The 21,284-nt window shown below is 43.1% G+C and overlaps 2 protein-coding genes across 3 annotated transcripts in view; one reads left to right on the plus strand and one right to left on the minus strand.

Moving 5' to 3' along the window:
* abca1b (ATP-binding cassette, sub-family A (ABC1), member 1B) overlaps positions 1-6,409 on the plus strand; it is a 43,105-nt gene extending 36,696 nt beyond the window's left edge. For both annotated transcript variants that reach the window (XM_084353706.1, XM_084353707.1), the window contains 10 exons: positions 293-422; positions 621-747; positions 831-893; positions 1,002-1,108; positions 3,144-3,285; positions 3,394-3,528; positions 4,324-4,427; positions 4,815-4,907; positions 5,095-5,338; positions 5,468-6,409. In XM_084353706.1, the coding sequence (XP_084209832.1) occupies positions 293-422; positions 621-747; positions 831-893; positions 1,002-1,108; positions 3,144-3,285; positions 3,394-3,528; positions 4,324-4,427; positions 4,815-4,907; positions 5,095-5,338; positions 5,468-5,617 (1,295 nt within the window). In that variant the 3' untranslated portion in view covers positions 5,618-6,409. The remainder of the gene's footprint in view (positions 1-292; positions 423-620; positions 748-830; positions 894-1,001; positions 1,109-3,143; positions 3,286-3,393; positions 3,529-4,323; positions 4,428-4,814; positions 4,908-5,094; positions 5,339-5,467) is intronic.
* A 10,405-nt stretch (positions 6,410-16,814) lies between these two features.
* nipsnap3a (nipsnap homolog 3A (C. elegans)) lies at positions 16,815-20,407 on the minus strand. Its single transcript, XM_084352827.1, has 6 exons — positions 20,301-20,407; positions 18,045-18,252; positions 17,758-17,919; positions 17,529-17,678; positions 17,364-17,450; positions 16,815-17,212 (listed from the first exon to the last, which is right to left on the minus strand). The coding sequence occupies exons 1-6, from the start codon at positions 20,361-20,363 to the stop codon at positions 17,136-17,138; spliced, it is 747 nt and encodes a 248-aa protein (XP_084208953.1). The 5' UTR covers positions 20,364-20,407; the 3' UTR covers positions 16,815-17,135.
* Between the last annotated feature and the right edge of the window lie 877 nt (positions 20,408-21,284).

Below are 21,284 nucleotides of genomic sequence, written 5' to 3' on the forward strand. Positions count from 1 at the left end.
TAGATTCCTATTTCTAGGCTAATAAATTACGTGGTATCGGATCGGTGCCTGGACTCCAGTACTCGCCGATACCGATGCCGGCATTTTCGGCAGTATCGGAGGCATTTCCGATACTGGCATCGGAATCGGAACAACTCTAATTTCAGCGAGTCATGTAGTTTCCCATCATGCTTTGCTCTGCGTGTTGTTTCAGGTTTACAGACATGACGTTTTATCACACTTTTATTTTGATAAGTTCCTGCTGTGTTCCTCACTGCTGATTGGCTGCTGAGTGTTGTGTGATGTGTCTCAGGTGAGAACAGGTTCCGCTCTCCTCTGGAGTGGGACATGGTGGGGAAGAACCTGTTTGCCATGGCTGTGGAGGGTGTGGTCTTCTTCATCATCACCATCCTCATCCAGTACCGATTCTTCATCAAACCCAGGTACATACACACACACACACACACACGCACACTTGTTAAAATCTGTTGGAGGATTTAAAGCTGCTGTGGTATGCACTTGATGTCCACTTGGGGGCAGCAGAACAAACTGCAACTTACACACAGAAGATCAACAGTATTGTGTGTGTGTGTGTGTGTGTGTGTGTGTGTGTGTGTGTGTGTGTGTGTGTGTGTGCGCAGGTCTGTCAGTACACTCACTAAACTAGGAGCTCTGGGTGAGGAGGACGAGGACGTGGCCCGAGAGAGACAGAGGATCGTCCACGGCCTCGGACACGGAGACATCCTGGAGCTGAGACAGCTCACCAAGGTACACACACAGACACAGCCCGTTATGTTGTTGTTGACATGTGACATCACAGGAAGTGAAACCTGGTCTCACCTGTCCTGCAGGTGTTTAAGAGGAAGCAGAAGCCAGCGGTGGATCGACTGTGTGTGGGGATTCCACCTGGAGAGGTGAGACTCCTCCAATAATCAATAATCAATAATCATTCATGTGATCAGTAATAACCTGACCTGTGTGTGTGTGTGTGTGTGTGTGTGTGTGTGTGTGTGTGTGTTCAGTGTTTCGGGCTGCTCGGTGTGAACGGAGCAGGAAAGACGACGACCTTTAAGATGCTGACAGGAGACACTCTGGTGACCAGCGGAGAGGCCTTCCTGGCTGGGAAGAGGTGAGGTCAAAGGTCACACACCTGCAGACCTCAGATCAGCTGATCTGCAGACCTCAGATAAACAGCCGTGTATGAACTCAGAGGCAGCGAGGAGCCCGACAGAGTTAATTGCTGTGTTTGTGTTTGTGAGTGAGTGTGTATGTGACTCTGTGTGTGTGTGTGTGTGTGTGTGTGTGTGTGTGTGTGTGTGTGCGCGCGCGAGCGAGCGTGCGTGCGTGTGTGAGTGTGTGTTCAGGGTGTGTGTGGACGTGCCGCTGACCTGAGGTCTGTCTGTGCCCTGGTTGCTGCACATTTAATCTGAGGATTAAAAACTGAAACAAACATTCAGTCAGTTTAAACTTTACTCAGATATTAATTCAATGAACACATTTAATTAATAATTATTTAATCATTTTATTTTATTCAATTATATTATTTAGTTGTTGTTATAATTTATTAATTATTTCTGAGTCTGTGAGTTTAATATATATGTGTGTATTATACAGTGTGTATATATATATGCTGTGTGTATATATATGTATATATATATATATATATATATATACACACACAGACTGTATAATATATATATGTGTATTATACAGTGTGTGTATATATATATATATATATACAGTGTATATATGTATATATTATACAGTGTGTATATATATATATATATATATATATATATACACACACAGTTGCAAACAAAATTATTCAACCCCCATTGCATTTTAGGTTCATTGGCAAAAATTTACATTTTTCAGGTGTTTGCAATAAACAAATTACACAAGAACAGTTTAAATAGTTAAATACCATTAATATTACAAGGATTTTACCCAAATTCAACACTAAATCCTACTTTCAATGACTACTGCAGTCTCAAAAATATTCAACCCCCTGAATAGAATTCCTCATAAGAGCACACATTTACAAATCAGGTGTGGTCTCAAGCACACCTGATGCAACCAATCAAGGGCTTCATTCGTTGCCTCAAGTGTGCTTGAGATAGAACACCTCAAACACCTGGACTGTTGACGGTGACGTTTCATTGCATGTTAAAAATATGGCTGAGTCAAGAGAATTGTCCAGAGAAGAGATCATTGCCTTGCACAAACAAGGAAAAGGATACAAAAAGATAGTTAAGGCACTGAATGTTCCTAGAGATACAGTTTGAAGCATAGTTGCCAAGTTTAAAGTTAACGGAACAGTGGCTACACAACCTGGACGTGGCAGAAAGAGGAAGCTATCAACAGCTGCCACCAGAGTCCTGAGGAGGCAGGTGGTCAAAAACCCTCGACTGACTGCAAAAGACCTGCAGCAAGATTTGGTGGCAACAGGCACTGAGGTTTCAGTTTCCACAGTAAGGCGCATACTAAACGCTGAAGGGCTCCATGCCCGAACTCCAAGATGTACACCACTACTGACCCAAAAGCACAAGAAAAGTCGTCTCCAATTTGCTCAAAACTATATAAATAAGCCAAAGAGGTTTTGGGATTCTGTTCTGTGGAGCGATGAAACAAAACTGGAGCTATTTAAATTGTTCTTGTTTGATTTGTTTATTGCAAACAGCTGCTAGTTTGTACATTTTGCCAATAAACCTAATTTGCAGTCGGGGTTGATTAATTTTGATTGCAACTGTATATTTAATGGTGTAAATGTTCTTGTAGTCATCTCCAGCGTACACAGATCTGTGAATGTGTCATCATATGAATTATTGATCTGCTGATGATTCACAGTGAACCTCTTCGATGTGTTTTATGATCAGAGTAACGAATCATCTGTCTGATATTGATTGTCGTTAATGTGTTGTTGAGTGTAAACAATGAGCCTGACCGTGTTTCTAATCTGAGCTCAGCAGCTCTACTCTGTTCCTCGTTAAGCTCATTAATTAACAGAAAGTGTTGCTTCATTATTTAATCTGAGAGCTGCAGGAGGTTCTCAACCTGTGGCTCAGGGACCCTGCAGGGCCTTCTGCCCCTCCTCCATATATCATCATCCTGTGTGTGTGTGTGTGTGTGTGTGTGTGTGTGTGTGTGTGTGTGTGCGTGCGCAGCATCCTGAGGGAGATCGATCAGGTCCATCAGAACATGGGTTACTGTCCTCAGTTTGACTCCATCAACGAGCTGCTGACAGGTAGAGAACACCTGGAGCTGTACGCCGTCCTCAGAGGAGTCCCTGAGAAGGAAGTGTGTGACGTGAGTCTGAAAACACACACACCACTACAAACTGTACACTGCACAGGTCACACAGGAACCACAGAAGAAGAGAACGATCCAGTGATGGTGCTGATGTTTGATTGGCAGGTGGCAGAGTGGGGCGTCAGGAAGCTGGGCCTGGTGAAGTACGCTGACAAAGCAGCAGGAAGTTACAGCGGAGGAAACATGAGGAAGCTGTCCACGGCCATGTCTCTAATCGGAGCACCACCTGTCGTCTTCCTGGTAACACACACACACAGAGCTAGTAGCCTGTCAGTGTTAGCAGCAGATGTCTGTGAACACAGTCTGTTTCTATCACCAGACCCCATTAACAAATGTAGTGATTTTAAGAGTTGTTGAGTTAAAACAAACTTTATAACCGTTGTGAAACTCTGTCTCTGACAGATTCTAAGTCATTGTCTCCTTCTTGTAAATTCAGCATCAAATGAAAACCTGAAGTTGTTTGTCTCCTTGTAAAAAGTGTCAGTTTGTGGCAGCATGGCTGTACCAGCCTGTCTGCTTCTGTGTCTAAAGTGCTAAAGTCTTACCTGCCAACATTTAGCAGCTGTTTGAACATGAAGTTCTTTGTTTGTGTAGAAACAGGTGTGAACACACTGCACTGTAATCACCTCATCAACATGTCTGACTTCCTGTCCTCCATCAGTGTCAGAGGTCATGTGACTTGTAGTTTTTTTGACAACATATTTACAGTCACAAGTGTTTTACAGTGCAGCTGTGTTTTGAAGCAAAGTTACACAACAGCATCAGAGCTCTGTCAGCCAATCAGAGAGCAGCTGAGGTGTTAACAGCAGGATTTGGAGGCGGGGGGGTGGAGGTCAGGTTGGGGGGGTTATATAACACAGGATTAAAAGGAGCTGCTGCTATTTACTGAGGAGAGAAGAAGAAAGACAGAGCAGGTCAGAGACATAAACCACAGAAGAAGAAGAGTGATGCCTCTCCTCCTCCTTCTCACCTTCACCCTCTGCTTCCTGCTCCACCTGTGGGCCAACCTCAACCTGGCTGTCCTCCTCGTTACAGGACGAGCCCACGACCGGCATGGACCCCAAAGCTCGCCGCGCCCTCTGGAACTGCATCCACAGCGTCATTAAGGAGGGACGCTCCGTCGTCCTCACCTCACACAGGTGAGACTCTGTCCTCTCCTCACACAGGTGGGACTCTGTCCTCTCCTCACACAGGTGAGACTCTCTGTCCTCTCCTCACACAGGTGGGACTCTGTCCTCACCTCACACAGGTGGGACTCTGTCCTCTCCTCACACAGGTGAGACTCTCTGTCCTCACCTCACACAGGTGGGACTCTGTCCTCTCCTCACACAGGTGGGACTCTGTCCTCTCCTCACACAGGTGAGACTCTCTGTCCTCACCTCACACAGGTGGGACTCTGTCCTCACCTCACACAGGTGGGACTCTGTCCTCACCTCACACAGGTGAGACTCTCTGTCATCAGTTTAAGTCTTGAGTTGACTTTGTGTATATTAACTGTGTGTGTGTGTGTGTGTGTGTGTGTGTAGTATGGAGGAGTGTGAGGCTCTGTGCACCAGGATGGCCATCATGGTGAACGGCAGGTTCAGATGTCTCGGCAGCGTCCAGCACCTGAAGAACAGGTAACAGTGACATACTGTAACCACTGGGGGGCGCTACAGTGTGACACGTCACTCAGAGCGACTTTGAGCCGTTTCAGCAAAAAAAATCGAATATTAGTTTGAATTATTGATCTGAGAGGATAAATACTCTTCATACATGTGATGTGGCTGTGAAGCACCTCCTTAAATCGATGTTTTTTTGCATTAGGTTTGGTGATGGGTACACCATCATCTTGCGGGTGGCGGGACACAACCCCGACCTGCTGCCCGTCATGAAGTTCATCGAGAGCGAGCTGAGCGGCAGCACGCTGAAGGAGAAGCACAGGAACATGCTGCAGTACCAGCTGCCCTCATCGCTCACCTCCCTCGCTCACATCTTCTCCATCCTCGCCAAAAACAAACACACGCTCAGGATCGAAGACTACTCCGTCACCCAGACCACTCTGGACCAGGTACACACACCTGACACACACTAGCACACACCTGACCAGGTACACCCACCTGTCACACACCTGTCACCTGTCTCCTGTCTGTCTCGTGTCTCACCCGTCTCCTGTCTCACCTTGCTTTTCTTGCTTCAGGTGTTTGTGAACTTTGCGAAGGACCAGAGTGACGACTATCACTCCAAAGACAACTCGGTGAGACGGAGAGACGTCGCCATCAATGTCCCCACGCTGAGCTCGAGAGGAGCGGCGGAGGGGGAGGGGTCTGTGAGGGAGAGTGTCATGTGATCACGTGATCACGTGATCTGTTTGAGGCTGGAGCTTCAGCCTGGACTTGACCTGCAGTGGAGGAGACGCCCCTCCTCACCTGCTGTGATGTCATACTGATCTAAATACTGTGGGCGGAGTCACCTGCTGCCTCATGCCAGTCAATGCAAATGATTTCCTGCGGCGGCGGCGAGCCGCTCGCTGCTCGCCGCCGCCGCCCAGACCGAGTGTTAAAGAAACCTGACTGACGCCGTCTTCCTTCAGTCTGTTTGTCCTGATCGTCTCAAACAGCCGGCGGCTCGACTGCAAACATCGATTTTTAAAAAAACGTTTGATTCCGTTTTTATTCTTCGTGTCAGAGTTTTTATTTATATGTGTAGCTGAAACAGCATCACTGTTTCCTGTAGAGTTAACAGCCAATCAGAGTGCTCCGTGCTGCAAGCAGAAGAACAGTTGATTGATTTTATAGTTTTTTTAAGAAAAGGTGATAAAAGAGCAGATTTGTTTTGTGTTTGAGTGTGAAGCAGTGAAATACCTCATCAGCTCCTGACAGCACACTACAGTATTGAACAGTTCCATCGATCCATCGATCGATCGATCGATCGATTGATCGATCGTCTCTCCTTCACACTGCTGATCAGACTGAAGGAGCTTCAGCACTTTACGTGTTCACAGCGTCAGTTTGTCTTTGCACTGAATCCTCCAGACGACTGAAGCTTCAAGTCTGATCCTTTATTTAATGTGACAGAAAGCTGATGGACCAGAAAGAAGAGCTGTTACCTGATCAATGATCAATAAATGAAACAAATCGACCGACTCTGCCTCGTCTGTACACACACACACACACACACGATCAGTTTATTAAATGTTGTTGATGAATCTCAGTCATCATTCATCAGGAATCAAAGTCTGATAATAAATTTATTATAAAGACTGAAAATCTTCTGCTTCATGAGTACTTTTGATAGTACTTTATTTTTACTTGAGTAATATTTGAACAGAGTATTTGTCTGTATTAGTACTTTGACTGGAGTTAAAGCTTTGTGTCAGTGAACCATCACCACAGAATCTGACTCTCCGCTCGTTAATGATCAAATATTATCTGCAGCTCCGAGCAGCTTCCTGCTGCCGTCCTCCATGGATTTGATCTTGATTTGTTCAGCTCATTAAGAGTTTCTGATCATTGTGTTTTTATCTGATTCATGTTTGATCAGTTTAACAACTGAGTCGACTGATACAGGAAGAATTAACATGTTCAAATGTAGATCAGAAACAGATGGGAACAAGAACAAAAAGCTTTGATCAAAAAGCAAAAATCCAGAAATGATATAAACCAAAAACCAAGAAGAGCAAAGTCCAAAAATACAAAGTATTAAAACCAGCAGGAGACACGAGGAGAGACTGGAAGGCTGGACACAGAAAAAGGGCGGGAAATCACACAACAGGAGGAAATGAAAACACATGAAGGTAAAACTTCAAAATAAAACAGGAAATGACAATATCTAAATGTATATGTTACTAGATAAAAGACATGACTGTGACCACGACACACACACACACTGTATATACTGTATATATAATTAATGTAAATCAATCTTGGTGTTGTGTTTATGTTGTTATGTTCTGTCCGAGTGTTTGGACAGATGCTTTGGCAACATTGTTGTTAAACTTTCATGCCAATAAAGCCCCGTTGAATTTGAATTTGAATTTGAATTTGAGAGCGAGAGAGAGAGAGAATGAAGCCGCTGCCTCATCGAGAACTCCACCACGCACATAGATGAGACGTGACAGTGGAACAACTTGAACCTTTGTGAGTTATAAATCCATTAACATAACTTCCTTGTGGGGGCTAACAAGTCGCCTTCCACTTATTCAACGTGCTTAAATATGAGTCATATTTCAGAAAAGCACCCATTTGTGCTTGTTAAGCTAACTGCTTGTTAATGAGAGTTAAGAATAATCTAATATGACAGCTGTCTGTGTAGGCTGTTTATCTTGCCACAAATCTTACACTTCTTCCAGATATTGAGTTTGTTGTGACTTTGCTGTTGTAAACATTGCTGTTCCTGCTAACATTCACAGTAGCAGTCACAGAAGTTATGTCTTGGTTTTGTCAGATTTTTAGATGTGTAGCCTGTATTTCTAGTTTGCACTTGCCCTCCCATGATTTTCTTTTTGTTATGAAAGCTGTGTTAATGTGCAACCTGCTGCAAGGGAGGAAGGAGGGACACTGATTTTCACATTTAAGTTCTTTCCATTATTTATTTTTGTATTTTTTTCAATGTTCAATGTTTCACTGTTCAGTGTTCAATGTTAAAGTCTTATCTTCAACAATAAATAGCCTAATAATAAACCAGTGTTTTGTTGCTTTTAGGGATTGCAGCTGAATTGCATGTCTTCCAAACCTCAGTATTATGATAATGTGAATAAACTCATGTTGACAATAATTTGTTGACACAAAAGAAATGGCATTTGCATATCACTCACAGCTACACAGGATACACAGCTAAGAAGTTGGCTTTCTATAAGTACTTTGTTTATTAATTTTAGATTAAGGCCTGAAAAAAAAAAATTGGCGCACGCTGTGTGCACGCACATACTGCCCTTTTCTGACTTTGAGCCCCTGCCCCTCTATAATCATGTGCATGTCCCTGACTGAGAGTTACATCATCGCTGTACTTTCTCAGCCGCTCTAGCTCTCTGGTTGTTTCTTTTCCCCTGTTGATGTACATTTCTTTCAGGGTTTTCTGCTTTTTCAGTTGCTCCTTTGTCGCTTCTAGCTCTTGGAGAAGTCTCTGCCGAGACATGTCTTTTGGGTGCTCGCTAGAGAAGTCCATTTTCTTCGGTATTTACTCTCAGAGAAATGCTGTTGCAGACCTGCCAACCTTGTCAAAATATTTTGAGTACCACTTGTGTTGTGCGGCTTTTTTTCGCAGACTTTTGCAACTCCATTGCTTTGCACGCAGTAATTTCCCCATTCACTGGCCGGAAATTGGTTATAAAAAATGAAGAAAAAGAAAATATAGACATTTTGCACTCATCAACAGAAAACCAAAAAATGCTATGTCCTTATCATGACAGCCTTTCAATGGAACACAGAAACACTTTCAAAACATGAAAATGCTGTTAACAAACCAAGGTAACTATATTATGGACATGGACCCTCTAATTTTTGGCAGGTCTGCTGCCCTGTCCCTCCCTGTCTTCGTCTCCCTCATCTACAAACGATTTGTTGGCTACATGTTTAAATTGTATAAAAAATCACATTCCTCCTTATATACAGGCCTACTCTATCTGCAGTGGATATATATAAAGGCTAAAATACACACACACACACACACACACACACACACACAGATGCACCGCTGCCTCTTCTTTCTTTTTTCTTTGACGATGCATTGGGGTCATTAGGGGAACATGATCGATAGATTTGCTAAGAAAAAAAAACCTCGCAAATCTTTTTTTTTTTTTTTTTTTTCACTTAGACTTCGGCTCGAATGTTTCCACAGTGAAAGTAACGTTACGCGTAACGGTTCACATTTACCAAAAGCTGGCAGGTTCGCTGACACACACACACACACACACACACACACACACACAGTTTACCTTTTTAAGCGCCAACTGCAGCGAGTGGGGAACGGAGGACGGAGAGGGAGGCAGAGGGCAGGAGGAGGCAGGGAGGAGGGGGGCGGGGATGTTACGCTATAGGTTCGGTAGACTCGTTATTCTCCGCTTTTCTACAATGATTGGCTGAAACTGCTTCACCACGCTGCTGCATCGTGTTGTCAGACATGAGTACCGCACGTGCACATTTGCCACAGAACTCACATGTCCGCAGCTTTTTGCGTAGTTTAGAGGGGCGAGTCGTACCAGCGTATTTAGATGTGCGCACGTGCTACGCAAAATGCGTACAGGTTGGCAGGTCTGCTGTTGTCTTGGATGAACAGATATCGTCTGTATCACACGTCTCTCTCTTGAACCTTTTCTTTGCTTTTCTTTCCCACGTTTGAAGTAGTTGAAGAGTCGGACTGAGCAAATGTTTCTCTACAGCTTATATAGACCTGCTTATGTTGCTTTATGTTGCCGTGATGATTGGAGGTTCTATTTGCCTTTGATGCAAAGAATCAAAGCAAACTAGAACCTCCAATCATCATGCTGTCACACACACACCAGATAGCACACCTGGCTTGGAGTCATAGACACAGTATGGGGAGCATTTCTGATGAACTCCCAATACTTTGTCTGCAAGATATGTATGTGCTGCTGTGGGAGGTAATGGTGAAACACTGCCCCCCCTCCTCCATGCCCGACCACAGATGACATGTGGTATCTACTACTCCTTGGTGTTGATGTTTGATGGTGAATGTGACAGCTTGAGTTGTTGAAGCCATCTTATTTCTTCCACTTCTTTGGTTTCCTCAGTCCCAGAAAGTGACGGGCTCTTTTCCAGATACTCTTTTTTCTTTTGCCTGGGAGAGTCTCCTCAGAGACTTGGGTCACCTCCAGAAGTTCGGGGGCCGGTGCAGTAGCAATGGACAGCTGCTCGCACGGCTTCTCCTCAGGAAATTGAGTCACCTCCAGAAGTTCAGGGGCCGGTGGAGTAGGGATGGAATCCTGTTGATCGCACGGCTTCGCCTCAGGGACTTCAGTGTCTTTCAAGGCCTTAAGCTCTGTGGAGAGCTCAAGGTTGAGAGAGATCTGAAGGTCAAGCGGAGTTTTCAGCTCCTCCAGATGTCTCTCATAACATCCCTCCTTCTCCAAGGTGTTTTGCTGCAGTTTGTTGATTTCCTTGGGCATCCTGTGACGGAGGTCGTCCTGTTCAGCCCTCAAGTTGGTAATCATTGCAAGCCTTTCAACACTGTGTCGGAGTGAGACTTGACTTCCGTCTCAAGCTCCTGCTGCAGAGTATCAGCCTGCTGTCTCACAGTGATGACTTCAGTTTCATACCTTTGGCTGGTCTCTTGTTGTGAAGCGCTTATCTTGTCCAGTTTTTCTTGGAGAAGGTTGTTCTTCTGCTTCTCCACTTGGAGCTCAGCAGTCAACTTCTCATGGCTGGATGTTTGGGCCTTTTTCAGCTCCTCATGTTCTTGTTGAAGGAGGTTTTCTTTGCTGGACTTCCTTCTGAAGCTGGTGTCGAAGAGTCTCAGCATGCTGTCTGACAGTGTTGACATCAGCTCTATACCTTTGGCTGATCTTGTCCAGTTCTTCGTGGAGAAGCTTGTTCTTCTGCTCCTCCACCTGGAGCTTGGCTGTGAAGTTGTCCTGGCCGAGAACATGTGCCATTTGCAGCTCTGCATACTGTTTTTTAACAGTTGTCTTCTGCTGCATTTCCTTCACAAGATCATGCTGAAGGGTGTCAACCTGCTGTCTGACTTTAATGACATCAGTTTCATACCTGAGTCTGATCTCATTGTGGGAGACACTGATCTGATCCAGTTCTTTTTGAAGAAGCTTGTTCTTCTGCTCCTCCACCTGGAGCTTGGCTGTGAAGTTGTCCTGGCTGAGTACATGTGCCATTTGCAGCTCTGCATACTGTTTTTTAACAGTTGTCTTCTGCTGCATTTCCTTCACAAGATCATGCTGAAGGGTGTCAACCTGCTGTCTGACCTTAATGACATCAGTTTCATACCTGAGTCTGATCTCATTGTGGGAGAGACTGATCTGATCCAGTTCTTTTTGAAGAAGCTTGTTCTTGTCCTTCTCCGCCTGGAGGCCAGTTTGAAACTTCTCCTCATTGATTAAATGGGCCACTTGGAGCTCTTCATAATCTTTATGAAGGTCCTTCTTCTTCTTCTGCCTGGTGTTATCTCTCACCTGAGTAGCTATCTTGGCGTTGCTGAGAGTTACATCATCGCTGTACTTTCTCAGCCGCTCTAGCTCTCTGGTTGTTTCTTTTCCCCTGTTGATGTACATTTCTTTCAGGGTTTTCTGCTTTTTCAGTTGCTCCTTTGTCGCTTCTAGCTCTTGAAGAAGTCTCTGCCGACACGTCTTTTGGGTGCTCGCTAGAGAAGTCCATTTTCTTCGGTATTTTCTCTCAGAGAAATGCTGTTGTCTTGGATGAACAGATATCGTCTGTATCACACGTCTCTCTCTTGAACCTTTTCTTTGCTTTTCTTTCCCACGTTTGAAGTAGTTGAAGAGTCGGACTGAGCAAATGTTTCTCTACAGCTTATATAGACCTGCTTATGTTGCTTTATGTTGCCGTGATGATTGGAGGTTCTATTTGCCTTTGATGCAAAGAATCAAAGCAAACTAGAACCTCCAATCCTCATGCTGTCACACACACACACACACACACACACACACACACACACCAGATAGCACACATCTGGCTTGGAGTTATAGACACAGTATGGGGAGCATTTCTGATGAACTCCCCGTACTATGTCTGCAAGATATATGTGTGCTGCTGTGGGAGGTAATGGTGAAACACTGCCCAGCAGATGTTAAATGGACAAAAACAATAGCAGAAAGGACTAAACATATAGAATTTAGTGAGAATAATGATCAATTTGATGCTTTAAGGGGAAGTTACAGCTAACAAATGGTCTAGCCAATTTCTTTCTGCTAAGCTATTAACAAACAAGTAATGCTAACATTGATATTGTGAACATTTCACGCAAACTGATTGTTTTAATACAGTGAAAGGGCATTTCATGTATGCACTGGAGCCAACTGAGACATATACTTAATTCCAAATAGAATAAATTAATGTGTAATTACCTGTTGGAAGGATGAAGTGGATCTCTCACTCACTTCTTGGTCTGCAGAAGGTAGAGTCAGGATCTGAACACTTGGTGTCTGCAACAAAACACAACAATACAGTGTCAGACATATTCTGTACTATAAATCCTGACTTATCAATAAACAAATGATCATACTTGTTTCAGTGAACATAATTCACAGGAGGATCTGGGCTCATTATGCCAAACTCTAGAGAAACTGCTAACACTGTACAGCATCTGCTACCCAACAATATGAGGACATGTAACACACACTCTACAGTCGTTGGGTCAGACAATATGAGGACGTCACCTGAATTTACTCATCTAATTTATATATCACCAGGTAAAATTCAGTAAAACGGTAACTTAAGTAAGTAAGTAACTTAATAACCCACTTTTAATGACTAAATTAATTACTAAATGAAGCTGGCATTGTGTACTGTGTGGTTTTTAATAGTTTTTAAACATCTGCACTTTACACAAGGCTATATTGTAAAAAGTATAAGGAAATTTTAATTTAAAATATAATTAATGAAGTGTTGGCTATGTCAATCAATACTTATAGGTACACAAAGGGAGGAGAGACTGACCCTGATGATGACCATATTGAACTGGATGACAGCAGCAGTGGCAGGAACCTCCCAGTTCAACCTACTTTTGCTGTACCTAAAGGTTCCTAAGGTAAAATACTAATTAACTTCAAATGTTACTAACCCACCATATAGCAATATGTGAATTGCTCTTTTATATTGCTTGCCTGCTGGAATGTTGTTGTCTCTTAGAACATTTTGGGTGACAACAAGTTAAGCTTGACCACCTCAGTATCTTATTTCAAAGTTGTCAATGCTTAAAGATCCCCTCCAGACATGTTATGAGATTGAATAAAATACTCTACTTTGAAAGGGTAAATTATCTTGTCAAAATTCTTAATTTCATTTTCACAATTTTTGCCTAAATGATATACTTTCTTTTATCCCTGTGGCATCAGGGAGCATCACAGACACAAAACAAAAATACTATATTTACATTACTTTGGAGTATTTTATAAATGTATTTGACAAGGCTGAAGAGCAATACACTTTGACACACTCAAAGGGATTTTGTAAGGCCACACTACTCACAGGATGTCTGTAATCAAGTACAATCTGTGTGAGCACATGCTTCCTGCCTCAACCAGTGGACTGTCCTTCATAGTAAACATATTTTCTGGACTGCAATAATTATATAAAATGTATCTTACTTTTTAGAATGTAAACATTTGAATGCAATAGGAAAATGCTAAGGATATAAACAACTGGTACATGCTTGTTTGCTCATGGTCATTTATTGGCAGGCGTGGTTGACTACTAGTGGTTCTGTATTTCTGTTCAGTTAAGATATCTAAAGTGCTAACTTTACTTTAAATATATTGTTCTTGTACAACCCCAATTCCAGTCCAGTTGGGACGCTGTGTAAAATGTAAATAAAAACAGGATGCAATGATTTGCCAATCTCATAAACCGATTGTGGTGCTCTGCTCCCAGTGTTCTCCTACCGTTATATTCTTTCTCATCATCACTTTGCTTTTCTTTTCCAACCAATGAACTTTCTTCATAGAGAAGATACTGCAGCACTTTCTGTGTTAATAGATTGCTGGAATCTGTCCCTCAGGAATGTCTTCTGTCACTTCCAAAACTCGAGCATGATTTTGTATCCGAGCTGCCCTGAGCAGAGTTCTCCACACTGCATGAAAAGTGGGATATTTGGCAGTAAACAGCAATGTAAATTGCTGTGGAAGTTCACGTTGACAACTCAGCTTCAGACTCCTGGCCAGGAGTCAACACTTTGAGGTGAAACCAGCTTATCTCTATCATCAGAGCAGTGGATGATGCACTCCATTTGTGGTTGCTGCAGTTGTGGGCTGTTACTTAGCCTACTTGTTCACTGGTGGCCATGTTCAGTCAGCTTTCAATTGCAACATACAATCAGAAAGCATCATTACTTTGATGCAAAATATGAAATCCTCTGTCAGTACTTTGGTTCCACGTGGACGACAACAGAGAGTTCCACTAACATCAAACTAATATTAACTAGATTAATTAATCATCGTAACATGTACATGAACAATATATTGAGGGTAAATTAGCACTTTAGATATCTTTACTGAACAGAACTACTAGTACGTACCTCACTTGCCAGTAAATGACCATGAACAAATAAGCATGTATCAGTTGTTTATATCCTTAGCCTTCTCCTATGGCATTCAAACGCCACATTCTAAAAAGTAAGATACATTTTATATAGTTGTTGCAGTCCAGAAAATCTATGTTTACCATGAAGGACAGTCCACTGCACTGGTTAAGGCAGAAAGCATGTGCTCACACAGGTTAAACTTGATTGGCCCTGTCAAATACAATTACAAAATACTGCAAAGTAATGTAAATACATGTACATGTAAACACATTCAAAATCAAGAAACAGAAGTACTGTGCAGAATGATGTGTAGATTTTGACCCTTGAAGACTGTTTACATACATACACAAGCTCAAACATACAGTTGTGGGAACAAGAGGAAAAACACATTTTTGATTTTTGAATTTCAACATTGATCATGAGGATTAACTTCCACAGACTCATTTTGAAACTTTTTATATTTCCAGACATTTCTCAAACAAGAGCTGCTGGCCCTGCACAACAAATCTTGAAGACCTTCCCTTGCACTCAGCATGGTCAGCGTATTCAGCTTATACATTCTCACCGTGAAATTGAGAACAAAAACAACAATATCCTAGACTCTTATTAAGAATAAAGAATGTTGTTGTTATTGTTCTCAATTGCACTGTGAGAATTTGAGTGGTGCTTTTTCTGCTTAAGACTGGTTACTATACAAAACACTGAGATGTTTACTGTACAGAGCTGAGCACTAACTACTGAATGAGAGTATAGAATATTGTTGTTCACTGTGAGAATTTATGGTGCTGCTTATTAGGGTTGCAAAATTCCTTGAATTTTCAAAGTTGGAAACTTTCCATGGGAATCAATGGGAACATATGGGAATTTATAGGAATTATCAGGAATAATGGCAAATTTGCAAAATTGCTGGTTAGCCTTTAACAGGGAATTTAAGTGTAGTTAAAAAAAATATCTTGGTTAAAACTACGAGATTTAATACAAATTCAGTTAAATTACTACCCTGCTCTGTGCATTCCTCAATCACATGCACAGCTTATTTCTAGAATCCTGAACACTACAGCAGGACTATTGAAGCCACATTACTGCATGCAAGTTTACCAAGCAAATAAAAGTAAATCAGATATGCTAATGTAAGCTAGCTAACATCATTTCATTGACAATTTAAGAGCCTAGCTATCATGGTGCTAGCTAGCTCAACTGTGATGTGTTTCTTCTTGCTTCAGCTGGCCATTTTTTATACAAGAATGTAGGTTAAAGTTTGATTCAGCATGCTGATTGAGGAGTGTTCATCTATTCATCTAGCCTTTCTATTCATTTATCCAGCATATTTTTAAAGACTATTCCAGTTGTTTAGCTAACTATTTATATATCTGTGCATAGCATTGCATTAGCATTTTTTACAAACGTTTCTCTCATCTTATTCTACAGAACAATGTGGATACATTTTACCCCAGCCAATGCAGAAGGAAAGGCTGTGAACAATTGCAAGCATCTTTGCTGATGACAAAAGAAAATGTTTATATTTATGCTTGCATATGACACAGTTTGCATGAATTACCCCAAATTTCCCATTAATTCCCATGGCAAGTTTCCAACTTGGAATATTCCAAAATTCCCCAGCTTAACTTCCCATGGAAATTTTCCACCCCTTTGCAACCCTACTGCTTACTGTGCGTAACACTTGTTTACTACAGAGTTGAAGAGTATCGATTACAATGATTCAAAATGTAATAATTCTAATAAATATTGCAATATATGATTATTGCCAGTGCTGTAAATAGTGTTGTTCTTGCACAATACATTGCACCCACTTAACCTGCCTTAGGCTACTGTTGGTGAGATTACTTATTGCACCTAAGACCCAGATGTTGATGAGAATTATTATTATTATTATTGTTATTTGACTCTAATTGTATGGAATATGTATACTGCAGTAATGCTTCAAGTGTGTCTGAACAAAGTGACATATGAGGACCGGCAGATTGACGTCACTGAAAGTGTGTTAAAAGTGTGTTAAGTTCCAAAACTGGCCACTAGTTGGCGTAATCGAAGATGAGCAAAAATGCTAAACACATTTACACACTTAATTTCCTAAAATTGTGATGTTTCAGGACATTGGAGATTTTTGGTCTGGGAGCATGTTGGGGGGGTCTAGAACACTGTAGAGAAATCAGAAAAATGAGGGCGTCAAAAATGTCCTCATTTTTCCAAGTGGCCTCAGTGTAGGTGTGTTATCATAAAAATGTCCTGATTTGTCATGAAAACAAGAGCACACACACACACACACAAACACACACGCTGTTCAATAAAGAGACAACCACTTGATCTGTTCAGGTTTTTAATGATGTGACTTTATGTCAGTAAACTGCAGATAAACTGTCTGAACTCTGCTGTCTGTAGTGACGAACAGCAGCTCTGAGAACAGTTCATGTAAATGTTTAAATGTAAATGTTTTAATGATTTAATGTAAAACACACAAGCTGAAGCTTTAAAGCAGGAACATGGAAGGGTTCGTGTTGGTCTGTGATTGGTTCACCCAGGGAAAGGGGCGGTACTTCAGGTAGCAGCCCTCAAGGTAAAGATGAGTTGTGTTACAGTGTTTGTCTCTGTTGCCGTGGAGACACAGGTGTGAGGACAGGCGGCTACTTCAGCGGAGAGAAGGGACAGGGAAACATGAGTTTACTCTCCTGAGAGTCCAGATGGACGACGCTGGTTCTGACTGAGACAGAGACGGATCTGTTAGTGCTGATTGATTTTATTACTGAGACCTGCTGCTCATCATCATCATGTGTCAAACAAATTAATCCTGTATGATGTCACATGCTGTCATAGTGTGTGATGTCATCAGTGACTTGTGGGTGGAGCCTCACCTGCAGCAACCACTCTGGCGTCAGTGTGAGCTTTGTGTCGAACCTCAGCTCTCTGATCAGCGCTCTCGAACCACCAGAGGGCGTGAACTACCAGAGACACAGTGACATCATCAACACACACACCTACACACACACACACACACACACAGTGTTTTTACAGTGTACCTCTGTTCAGCGGACCGAACTCGTTGTGGAATGCTCCCACCAGCTTGCCGTACCCAGGTGCATCATGGGCGGTGACGGCAGCCTGGAAGGCGTTGCCCCACACTGCCGGACCACCGGGACGCATCATGAAGGAAACCAGCTCATACACACCTGAAACACACATAGCGTTACACACGTGATGTCATTTAAAGCAGTCACGTAGTGTTTCCAGTGTGGGGGCGGGTCTTACCGCCCTCCTGTGGTGGTCTCTGCAGGCGACTCCAGGGAACCAGGTAGGTGACCTCGTTGTCCTGAGATGTCAACATCGGTATCGCCTTGGAGATGTAGTCTGAGATCCAGGAGGGGTCCTGAGCCAGGGCGGCCCGAACACCTGCCCGCTGAGAGAAACTGTCTGAGGAGGAGGAGGAGAGGGGGAGGAGCAGGAGGAGGAGAGGGAGGAGGAGAGGGAGGAGGAGGTCTGTTACACACTTCAAACCTCAGGATGAAGAAGATCCCCAACCAGAGGCGTGTCCTCACCATACTTCCATATATGGAAGACCTTGTTCAAGCCACCATACTCGACGCTCCAGTACCCAATCAGCTCGGAGTGGGCAGTGCGAAGGTGGATCTTCTCATTGGTCAGTTTAAGAAAGGCAGCATTCTGGTCTGGACGGATGCTGTAGGTGCGGAACTCATAAAAGGTTTGGTGTTCCTGTTGTGGACCAGTAGAGAGGCGCGCACGAGGCTGCAGAGAGGAAGGAAGAGAGCAGAGTCACATGGTTCAGAGCCTGGACATCCATCTGGACAGCAAGCAGGACTACAGACCTCATTGGACCTGGAACTGATGTCACCAAACACCACATGCCAGCCAACATCACGCTCACTGCTGGACACTGGATCACTGACACTAGACCACTGACACTGACATGGACACTGGACATGGACTTGGGCACTGACGCAGACACTGACACAGACGCTAAACACTGACACTGGATCACTGAAAACTGACACTGGACCACTGACACTGGCTCGCTGACACTGGCTCGCTGACACTGGACACTGACACTAGCTCGCTGTCACTGAACACTGGACAGGCACAGAACCACTGGACCTTGACACTGGATCACTGACACTGACACTGGATCACTGACACTGGACCACTGGACACTGGATCACTGGACCGACACAGGACCACTGGACCGACACAAGACCACTGGACAACTGACACTGGACTAGGGCTGCACAATTAATTGAATTTTAATCACGATCACGATTTTGGCTGCCACGATTAAATTAAGATGATTGTCGCGATATTAACATTTAAAAAGCGGGCTCTGTTGCATATCAAATCAAGCACTTTCTCAACCCAATAGTCAGCCAACCACCAGGGGGCGAACGAAAGGTTAGGGCTTCATTAAGCTGCCTAAATAAGCAAGCGAGCGCACCCTGCAGCAGCGGCAGCCTCAAATTATATTCAACAGTGTGACACCCCGTCCTGACATACAGCAATGCGACAGCGAGCGAGCGAGGAAAAGTGATTAGAGTGTTAACTTTTAATCAGCCTGTCCTGACGTGCCGTGAGCGATATTGCTCCGTCCAGCGATGACGCTCAACCCTGAAATAATCGCTCACTCTGTCTCTATCTGGACGACATTTCACGGCGGTGTCCCGCCCCTAACACTTCTACTTCTAACTTCCTAAACTCCTTCTCTTTTCAGAGTTGTGTCTGTGCCACAGGGCAACACAACTAACTTATTCAACCACCTGAAAAAACACCACAAACCCAAATATGATGAAAGCATGAAGGCCAAAGCTAACGCTGGTTCACTAAATCCCCGTCCGTGTCCAGCGCCAACCCATACAACCCAGGCACTTTATGATTGCATTCTGCAATGGCATATTTATTTTTTGCCCTTTGTCTTGGGTACATTTTATTTTATTATTTATGATTTATTATTATTTTAAGTTTCAAGCGCCTTGTTCACATACGGTTTGTTTTAAAAAGAAAGTGCAATAAAAAGATATGTTTTACCTAACATAATGAATAATCGTGATTAATAATCGTGATTTCAATATTGATAAAAATAATCGTGATTATCATTTTGGCCATAATCGTGCAGCCCTACACTGGACCATCGGAAACTGACACTGGACCATTGGAAACTGACACTGGACCACTGACGCAGGACCACTGGATACTGACACTGGACCACTGACGCATGACTATTGGACACTGACACAGGACCACTGAATACTGACACTGGGCCACTGACACAGGACCACTGGATACTGACACTGGACCACTGACACATGACCATTGGACACTGACACTGGACCACTGACACAGGACCACTGAATACTGACACTGGACCACTGACACAGGACCATTGGACACTGACATGTTCAATCTCACACAGTGACCTAATGTAAAGAGAGCAGCAGGCGACCTGACATCTGAAGGTTGTTTTCTCTGCTGCTGGTTAATTTTAAACTTTTGTGTGAGCTCGGTCCAAACTTCAAATCTCTCAACTCAGACTGCAAACTGAAGAGTCACTGTCACAGTGTGTGTGTGTGTGTGTGTGTGTGTGGTTTCTGTTTGTTAGCAGTCCGTTTATATTTGTTAGCAGTCAGTTTATATTTGTTGGTGGTTAGTTTATGTTTGTTAGCAGTCAGTTTATATTTGTTAGCAGTCAGTTTATATTTGTTGGTGGTTAGTTTATGTTTGTTGATGGTTAGTTTGATTGTATTCGGTCAGTTTGTTTGTGTTTGGTCAGCTGGAGGTAATAAACTCACCTGGGCGGCAGGTGTGAGCAGGGCAGCAGCTGATCTCAGTGAGGAGCTCCTGAACTTCAACATGTTGAGAGAGAAGTGACAGAAAGTGACCCAGCGCAGACACAGGAAGTTATCTGGCAGCCAGAGATCCTCTGACAACAGGAGGTCTCACTCCATAGACAAAAGACTAACAACAACTAAACAAAGTTACCGTGGCTACCAAAACGGCAAGCTGGGCATAGGTTAGGCGACTGCTAAGGGCGCCGTCAACCACGGGGGGCGCCGCAAACGGGGGGGGGGAGAAAAAAACAACAAAAAAACAGAACTTTTTTTTTTTTTTTACCAGTGCTATTACTACTATTATTTCGAAATATTATATAAGCCCACAGCAACATAACTTCATAGCAAAGCCTATTAAATAACGGAGGGTGCCCAGATAAGGAAAGAAGAGGAAGAAACACATGTAAAAGATAGAGGTACAGTAACGTCAATGTGATGAAGTGACTGAAATTATGCATCGTAGTTGCCATTGTTGGAGGAGAGTGTTAACTTGCTAGCTTACTTCGGACGATAGTAGTATTGTTTAATAATCAGTAAATAACTAGGATATATATATACATATATTTTTTTCACTGCATTTTACTGCGTTTTGCACTCTGGTTAGACTGAATTGCATTGCAATGAGGATAAAGTTGAATGAATCTCATCGTATTTTCATTATTCCTATTAGTCTTATGTATAGCACACACCAAGCATCTGTTTTTTTTTTTTATTAAAATGTAACATCCAGTGGTCACATATACTTCTCTTCTCTCTTCAGATGCACTTTTAAAATATTTCACAACCACCCCAGTGACACAGCATCAGGTGCTCCTGTCCTCTACCTCAGCACAGCAGAGTGACACAGCATCAGGACTAAAGGCTGCACCAATAGACCCTGCTGACTGTGAACTTACTCTCTTCTTACTTTGTCAGTTAGAAGAGATGGCCAGAAGACCATTTCAA

This window comes from Pagrus pagrus (genome assembly GCF_965226575.1).
Source record: "Pagrus pagrus genome assembly, chromosome: 5".
Classification (NCBI taxonomy): domain Eukaryota; kingdom Metazoa; phylum Chordata; class Actinopteri; order Spariformes; family Sparidae; genus Pagrus; species Pagrus pagrus.

Coding starts and splice junctions, on each gene's coding strand:
- nipsnap3a (XM_084352827.1), bottom strand. CDS start 20,363: ATGTTGAAGTTCAGGAGCTCCTCACTGAGATCAGCTGCTGCCCTGCTC. Junction 18,253..20,300: donor TGCTCACACCTGCCGCCCAG/GTGAGTTTATTA, acceptor TCCTCTCTGCAG/CCTCGTGCGCGCCTCTCTAC. Junction 17,213..17,363: donor CGCCAGAGTGGTTGCTGCAG/GTGAGGCTCCAC, acceptor TCTCTGTCTCAG/TCAGAACCAGCGTCGTCCAT.